Source organism: Eimeria acervulina, genomic scaffold (genome assembly GCF_000499425.1).
Source record: "Eimeria acervulina Houghton genomic scaffold, Eah_scaff1, whole genome shotgun sequence".
Classification (NCBI taxonomy): domain Eukaryota; phylum Apicomplexa; class Conoidasida; order Eucoccidiorida; family Eimeriidae; genus Eimeria; species Eimeria acervulina.
In genome coordinates, this window is record NW_013550436.1 from 127,482 (window position 1) to 135,791 (window position 8,310).

General features: G+C 49.5%; 2 protein-coding genes across 2 annotated transcripts; both read right to left on the bottom strand.

The window, feature by feature from the left end:
* Window positions 1–946: 946 nt before the first annotated feature.
* On the bottom strand, window positions 947–1,382 carry EAH_00000240 (hypothetical protein; the record flags this gene model as incomplete). The annotated part of the gene is made up of 2 exons (XM_013397885.1): window positions 947–1,029; window positions 1,226–1,382. The coding sequence occupies 2 exons, from the start codon at window positions 1,380–1,382 to the stop codon at window positions 947–949; spliced, it is 240 nt and encodes a 79-aa protein (XP_013253339.1).
* A 1,959-nt stretch (window positions 1,383–3,341) lies between these two features.
* EAH_00000250 (subtilisin-like protease, putative) lies at window positions 3,342–6,971 on the bottom strand (the record flags this gene model as incomplete). Its single annotated transcript, XM_013397886.1, has 7 exons — window positions 3,342–3,372; window positions 3,591–3,643; window positions 3,910–4,070; window positions 4,282–4,586; window positions 4,734–5,083; window positions 5,219–5,379; window positions 5,519–6,971. 7 exons carry the CDS (start codon window positions 6,969–6,971, stop codon window positions 3,342–3,344), a joined length of 2,514 nt encoding a protein of 837 aa, XP_013253340.1.
* Between the last annotated feature and the right edge of the window lie 1,339 nt (window positions 6,972–8,310).

Consider the following 8,310-nt stretch of genomic DNA (forward strand, 5'->3'; position numbering starts at 1 on the left):
AAGTCTGCAACAGCATTTCCACAATAGTTGAAAGGGCTTACAAAGCATGCCACTTAATGTGATCTTAGCTCGGCTCATGCACTGGCCTGGAGTTCGTCATTAGTTATCTACTGGGGGGCGGTAAGCCGCGTACTGCAGAAAAGGTAGGATCCTTTCCAAGCTGTTACAAAAATAGCGAGCCCAAAGCGGTCTTGCGAATGGCCGTAGGAGTACTAGAATAACTTTAACGGCATGCTGGGTAAAATTTTCCACTCTGGTACCAAAGGAGAGTAAAATGAGGAACATAAGCTCCTTAATAGCACGTAAAACGCACGCGAGATATATGAGCATCATACTGCTCTGTCGCAAAGGAAATATGGTCGCCAGCCCCATAATGGCGAAGTTCAGCAATGACACATCAGTTGCAGGTTTATTCTACGATCACAGTAGAATGAAAGTTTGGAGGAACTTAATTAGTCTCAACACGGGACTGACTGCGTCACTTCTTCCAGGATAGCAAGAGCCTTTTCAACAAAATTAAACGCCTCTACGTGTTGATCTACAGTCACCATCCCTTTCACAGCTGCCGGTTGAGCTTGCTTGGTCTCCAAGTAAGCCCTGCAGAGCAAAGAGTGGTAACTCACGAATGGTCGCAGATGCACGAATAGCCGTAGAGTCGTGCTTGACCAAATGCGATATATACGCTGTATCGACTCCTTTCTGTTCGTAAGCAAATACATGCAGCCCGCGCATGCATAATGCAGAGTTTTCAAGCCCAGCCTACCGTAAGAGAAGCCCATATGCTTTTGTGCGCGGGGATCGAATTCCAACTTGGTCGAAGAGCTGTCGGCAGTGCAAACAATACGCGAGTGGAGCTCTACATTGTGGAGCAACGCTCCATTCTAGGGCATGCTGAAGCGAGCAGCCAACTGAAGGTCAAATATGCTTGCCAGACGATTTTCTCTGCTCAGCGGCCAACCTGGAAGACGTGACTTGCTTTCTCCTCGTCGCCGTGCGCGCAAGCTTGCATGCAAAAGGTAAGAATCATGTCTGGTAGAAAGGAAGGACGGCACACATCCACCATGCCACAATAGTGGGAATTCCTGCCTTGCACAGACTAGAACTTAAGCCAACAAAGCTCCGAGCATGCCACCCATCAATTTGGTGGCGTGTCCAAAACTAACACTGCGTTGCCAAATGTAGGGAGGAAAATGCCTGCTTCGCTTGCTGCTTCATGAACGGTTACCAGCGTTGAGGTCCATTAGAGATGTTTCTGCCAACAGGCATATCTCATGATATGCCATTTCCAGCTTCCGTGCGGATGCATGACAATCCGATCCGTGCTGGAACGGGCGCGACTCGTCGATAAGCCGCATAAGGCGCTGCACACGTACCCCAGGCATCTTCCCTTCAACTGCTAGGTGGAACAAAAATTTTCAGGCAAAGCACAGGAAACACTTTGCCTTCGCTAGTCAACAGCGTATTGTCACTGATCGTCATTCCAAGCATCCATTTGCAATTCTGGGAAGCGTGTGGCCGCCCGCAACGGATACTGCAGAAACAAGCATAAGACTCGCTGATAATATCTGCAGTTTTCTTGTCCTCTGTTTTGCCGAGGATGCGCCCCGGGGGATGAAGTCCTGCGAAGGTCCAGCTACGGCTCGAGCGCGTTAGCATACCTTCAGTCCCTGCACGTAGTGAGGAAACTGCGTTGATATCGTGAGCAAGACTTCTACTAGAGTTCCCTTCATACAAATAACTCCTGTAATTACACCTCTTTAGACCGACGTTTCCAGTTTCTCACGCTTTCCCAACGGCCCAGAGTCCGGGAAGAAGCAGTTCCACGGTGACCCCCAAATGCCTCGAAGGCGAGGATTGCCAATCCCCTTGTGGGTGGGACGAAAGGGTCGTAAACAGTTATAGTTAGCCTCCAAAAAAATATGCTGTTGTATAGAGTTGCAGATGCCGCGGAGCAGTTGCTGTCGGTGTCTCACAGGGTGCCCGTCCACAGTTGCTGTGGAGACGCCACCGGCATCCTTCGCGGGCTGCTACGCTCCCCCTTTATTTCGTCTACCGAGTGATAAAACTGAAGGCGGCGAGTAAGATTAGGCACCCTATCTTCCTGTACAGCGCAGAAGGCTCCCGCTAGAGGCGCAACTGCGCCAAGGGGGCATTCGTTGAGCTACTGAGAGGTGCTCCTTCCGAAACAGAATTAATTGTGGTTTTGAAACTTGCAAAATTGAGCATAACATACCCAATCGTAGGCTTGTTGATGGAAAAAGTCATAGTGGCTCGGCAGTACTGTGGGACGAAAGCCTGGCAACCCTGTGTCGTGACTGCCGCACAGGCGGTGTTGTTTCACTTAAAAAGCAAGAGCTGATCAAGTTTCTTGCGAGCTACGTGGCATACTAGAGGTTCATGCGATATTTGTTCGTACTTGAGGGGAGTGGGTAGAAAGCACTGGTGATTTCCCAGCTACTCGCCCAGTGGCGTGGAGGATGTTATGCGTCCTAGAAGAGGAAGGCCACCGTGATGCTGGAGTGGTTTTTCCTCTCGGAGTTGAATGTACCTTGGAGAAGAGCTGCAAAGGCTCCTTTGCGCTTGGCAACTCTGGGGTTGGGGTGAATGGGCAGCCTCAAAGACGCTTCCTAGCCCGCCCGTCCGGATCCAGTTCTATCTAATCTTGGCTTCAGCACACATGGTGGCTTTAACGGGTGGCTTAGTGGTACGATGATTGCTGTTTGCTGCTCTTCTCCCAAATCCACTACCGGAAGCAAACCCCAAGCAAGCAGGAGCTTCTTGTCAATGGCACCATCGGTTGCTTTTGCAAAGCTGGTGCGTGGTTGGAAACTGATGTATGGAAGTCTGTGGGAGCAGAGACCATATGTGGCATGCTTGCTTGGGGGGAAAGTGGCAGACCCTGAACCGGGGCAGTAGCACCTGAATCCCACGCCTTCTTCAACAGTCCGGCTGTAGAATGAGTTGGGATGTTCGCTGCAGGCGCGTGGTTGAGGTTCTGCTGGATAGAAAATCCCATGCGAGGGGGCTCGGAATACTGTGTTGTAGTCTGCACATTTGTCGGTGTATCGTGCCCTGCTGCAGTTTGTGTTGAGAGCGACATCCGTCTGTGCTGAAGCCGTTCTCTGTGCATAGTTATGATGTAGTAGGCCTGTTCTTCTGGTAAGATGTCTTCACGAATACACACTGTGTTGTCGAATGAGCTCATCTGGGAATTTGCCATGGCGACTGTGATCTCCCGGTTACCCAAGCGCAAGGGCTTGAATCCATTGACACAATTGCATTTTCGCGTCGGCTGTGGAGTAAAAAGAGCTTGGCACAGGGAATTAGCTCCACAGCCCCCGTTATGGGTACAAGGCCCCCGATTTGGGGAATCTGAAAATAAAGCAGCATATCACCCTGGAATCTGACATGATACTTGTACACGCACATCCCCCAGTTTACTACGGAGCCTTGTGCAAAACTACCCAGAAAGCAAGCCAACCCCAGATTACCGGAAGAGTAGATACTGTCCGTACAAATCTGAAGAGGTTAGGAGAGTGGTCTGTGTTCTTGTTATGTTTTCAATGCCGTTTCTCTTTGCAACACCTCACTTATTCTGAGACACTGTGCGGCAGGTCCAGAGATCCCATTCCATGCGGTTCCCCTTGGGCAGATACAATCAAAGGTTCCGCTGAAATTGTAGCATTGCGCTTGCAGTGGACAGGGTAGCGGGATTAAATTTTGCGATCCAAGGCTGCACTCGTCGATATCTATGCACGCTTCCTGAGTCTGCTGGAATCCTTTTCGGCACTTGCACTGATAGCTGCCGACTGTGTTAACGCACACGGATGCAGGCCCACATGGACTAAAAATACATTCGTCGATATCCTTGCACACTTTTCCATCTCCTTCGAATCCACGATTGCACACACACTTCGCTGTTCCTTGAGCATCTGAACAGGTCGCGTATTGACTGCACGAAGCTGAAGCACATGTCATGGGAAGAACGGGAAGGGCGGCATACGGGTCTAGTATGTCTTCTTTTGCTAGGGTGTTCCAGGCGTCAACAGTTCCTCCTGTTGCAATCATTCCTGGAATGCAATAAGCAAAAAGAAAAGCAAATGCATGTGGGAACTGGGCAATAAGAACACGCAAAGTAAGCAAAAACAGGAACCACCCGCCGTCTTTTATAGTGTCACTCAAGCTTGCTCCGGCTTTCACAGCTTCAAATCAAATTTAGAAAGGGAAAAGGTCTTCTCAGCAGTTTAGGATGTTTCACGTGGGATGCCGTCAGTCACCCACCTTCAAGGTGAGGATTCTTTTTCACGCTTCGAAGTAAACGGTGGATGACTTGGCGGTAATTCAACTGCGGGCGGCGTGTCCACAGGAGAGCAATGGTGCCCGTCACCATAGGGACAGCAAAGCTTGTGCCACTGACAGATCTGTAGGTTCTTCTGGCCGAAGTCGTCATTATATTAGCCCCTGGAGCAGCGACGTCAACTTGCCTTTTTCCATAGCTACTGAATGGTGCAAGCTGGCCATTGCGGCTAATGGCTGCAACGGAGACAACGTTGTCTAGATCATACGATGCCGGGAAAACGGGCTGCCTGCGCAAAGCATCACCACAGGAAACAACGCCGAAGTTTGGATGCGGCACTTGAAGACGTAATCTTGAATTCATAGGTCCCGTCCAGAGTTGTTCAGCTATTGCTGATATGAGCATTAATCTTGTGAAAAAATGCGCATTGCTTCACTTGTCGTTATCGTTATTGCCGTTGTAGTTCCCTGCAGCGGCGACAACAATCATTCCTGCCTGCCGGGCTCGTTGTACAGCCTCTTGAAGCCCTCTAAATCCGCTGCCTCTTCCCCCATAGCTGTTGTTTGACAGCATAATTCCCTTTCCAATAGCATAGTCCAGTGATCTGGCAAATGCACTTATGGTTCCCTTTATGTCCTCATTTAGTGCTTTTAGTACCAAGATATCACAGCCCCAACAAACCCCAGTGAGCCCTATTCCGTTATTTGGCTCAGCGGCGATGATTCCTGCGGAAGCGGTGCCGTGACCGTTATCATCCATAGGTAAGTTGGTCCCCTTTACAAAATCCTGAAAGAACGCAAGCGAGAGGTAAGCGATTGTCCAGTTCGACTGGATGATGAAGCACTGCAAGGATCTACTTAGCCTCTTTCTCCATCCACACTAAATTGGGAAGCCCCATTGAAGTAAGATAATCCAGCATACCCAGCCTATGCAGTCATCCACAAACCCATTAAAGTCATCGTCTATGCCGTTTCCACATATTTCATCTGGGTTCCGCCATATCTGATTCTGTAAGTCTGGGTGCTCGTAGTCGACACCGCTGTCTATCACGGCAACTGTGAATCGCGGCTTCAGCCCCTGGCCTAAGACGAATCCCACGCATGCAAAACAAAGCAAACGAATCTATCCAGGCTGCTAGCTACCATGCATATGAATGGGCAAAGCATATGTGATACCCATCGTCTCTCGGACGGCTAAAGCTTTTCATATTGGTGCCGTTACCTGTCCAGACCTCCCACGCGTTGGGGGCTTCGATTCCCCATCTGGTAGGACCGCTGTCTACAATAGCCCATTGCTGCCAAGTAAAGGGGTCATTCGTCATAACTTCCAACCGGCGGTTCGGTGCCTTATATTGGCGCGCTGTATGCCCACCATTAGTTGCATTTCTGGTATCACGTTGACGATGATCGAAAGGCTTTGAAGCTATTTCTTCTTGGGATGAATCATCCGGAAGAGGCACTTGAACTTCGTCGTCGAAGTCACTTACCAGGTGGTCTGTGTATACGTGGCTCACGTAATTATCCAGCTTCAGAACCGTGGCAATGAATTCACGAACTCGCCACAAAGGAGGCACTTCAAATATCTCCATCCCGAGATTTCGAAGATAAACAGATTGCATGCGATGCGTGCCTTGAAAAAGCGAGGCCAATTGCCTAAGAAATTGATTTCTTTGGCCGAACATTTCAATCCACATTGAAGGCTTGTACTCTTTATAGCAAATAATCACGTTGCGCTTATAGTTTGGTAAAATGCTGGCTGTCTTCAAGAACAGCCCCGAAAAAAGTGAATCCACATGGCGTCCAAGGCCCTCCCACAGGCTCCCTGTACCTGGAATGAGCCATTCTTGGCCCTCTGCAAGGAAGTTGGCAAAGTTAAGGGGATTTGCTATATCCCTCGTTCGATACAGCAAGCTGTGAGCCAGGGGCGACGGGATAGATATGCTGCCGCCCAGACCTTTGTTTCCGCGTCTCATTTCAAAAACTATCCGCGTATCAGCACTTGCATCCACAGACGAGATTTCGCGTTTCTGTGTCTCATCTGGATACGCACTGATGCCCTCTTCGGGCTCGCTGTCAAGCGACGTGCTCAAGGGAGCCTCCCGTGAAAATTCCAGCCTTCCTGATCGGAAAGAAGAGGCCTCCGATGACAAACTGTCTCCCGCCTCCCATTCGTCTTCATTTTCATGCAGTAGTGGAGAGCCACCCCCGTTGTGTTCACCACTCTCAGTTTGCGATAGCGCGCGAGTCCTGCTCGGCAAAACTGAAGATTCGCCGTTGCGGAGGCTCCTCCTCCAAGCTGGAAGCTTTTCAGGGGACACAACAGCAGTCTCAGAGGAATTTTCTTCTATGTGTTGCTTGTATTCGTCTCCAGGATGGACAATGCTGCCACGGGCTCTTCCAGGACCTGCAGATACGTGGCGCAGAGGGCCACTGGATCTCCTGGGCATGTCAACGTGCTCCGGAAAAGGGTCCTCGACGCCTTCTCTGGTGGCAGGAAAGACACTACCTCCATTTTTCTGTTCTTCATTTGAAGCGGTTATCTGAGAATCATCGCGTAAGGCCGCGCAAGGTGGATACTCTGCAAGAACAGCAAGGCAGAGCGCAAAGGACCAGAAGCGGGGGGCCATTCGTAGCAGAATTTGCCTGCGGACGCTTTTTTTGAAAGCCCTGACCATTTCTAAAGTCACTTGGTTGCTAAGCTTTCGGTTCAAAAATTCGTCGACGGGGAAACGCTAAGTTTTCCATCCAGTCCACCGCAGGACTGGCTACAGGAGATTACGATGAAAAATTCGGTAAGCATGGGGGGATTTCGCCACAACACACGGCATAAAACCCATTTGCCGCGGTACATGAGCGTTTCAAAATGAATTAAACACTGAAACATGCATGCGCATTCGGCAAGGAGCAACTGTGGGGTCACCGTCCTGTACAACATGCCAACCACTGCTGACGACTTCCAGATGTCTGTAGCCCAATCCGCATTTCACAAAGTATTGTAGCTCTCAATGCTTCATACCATCGTAATTTCGTGGCTTTTATGGGTGCCTATCGTTTCGTGCATCTAATCGGCTTATTCCATTCCTTTCCAAAAGAAGTCGCGACCGTCCTGGATGCAGTGGAAACTGGAGGAGCGCCTAACAGGAAAAAATACTGCGTTTCAACGATTTTAGAAGTCATATAGTATATTCCAGAGAATATTTGCACTATTGCTTCCTCTCCAACAGCGTAGTTCCCATGCTTTCCTACTCCGCGTACACTTTACGAGCAATCCTCAGGTGTTCAACGTCGTTGTTCGGGGATGCCTTTTACCTCGGAGGAGAAACGAAACAGAATGCGCACAGTTTTAATCTTATCTTTAAATTCCACCTGTTATGAAAAAGCCGTGGAAATAAACACAGTGTCGACGGCAAAGGCTTCAAACGCTAGACGCTCATCACCGAATGGCACTATAGCACTTCATCAGCACAAGAAGCTACCTAAACCTCAGAGTGTGCTTGCCTATCCCAGTGAGAAAAATAACATCACGCCGTACTTATGACGGAAACTTTACTTGCGCTTGCCTCCCAAGCCAACAACAATAACCGACGCACAGCGTGCGGCTCCTCCTAGGCAGCCAAGGAACCGTGCATTTTAGAATCTGTGCATTACTGCCTTACTTTTTGGCCCCTCACCTCATCTGACTAAACAAATGGGCTGTGTACCCCCGACGGTTGGGCGGCCAATAATCTGTAGAGGTACTTCCGCTCTTCTGGTGTTGTCAATCATACATTTGACCTATCATACTACTACATAGCTTTTCAACGTCTTCTATCCTCAAGCTGCTGTGCGCACGGAGAATATCAGTGGGCGATGACGTTACACCATAACAAGCGACCAGTCAAATGTGAAGTCACGCGGCATAGCAATTAAACTACGCTTCCAACAATGCCGCAACCTACCCACCTTCAAAACGTCTAAAAATTGACCTTCCCGCAAGAGCTATACATTCTATTCAACGCTTGCCTCTGAGCACGT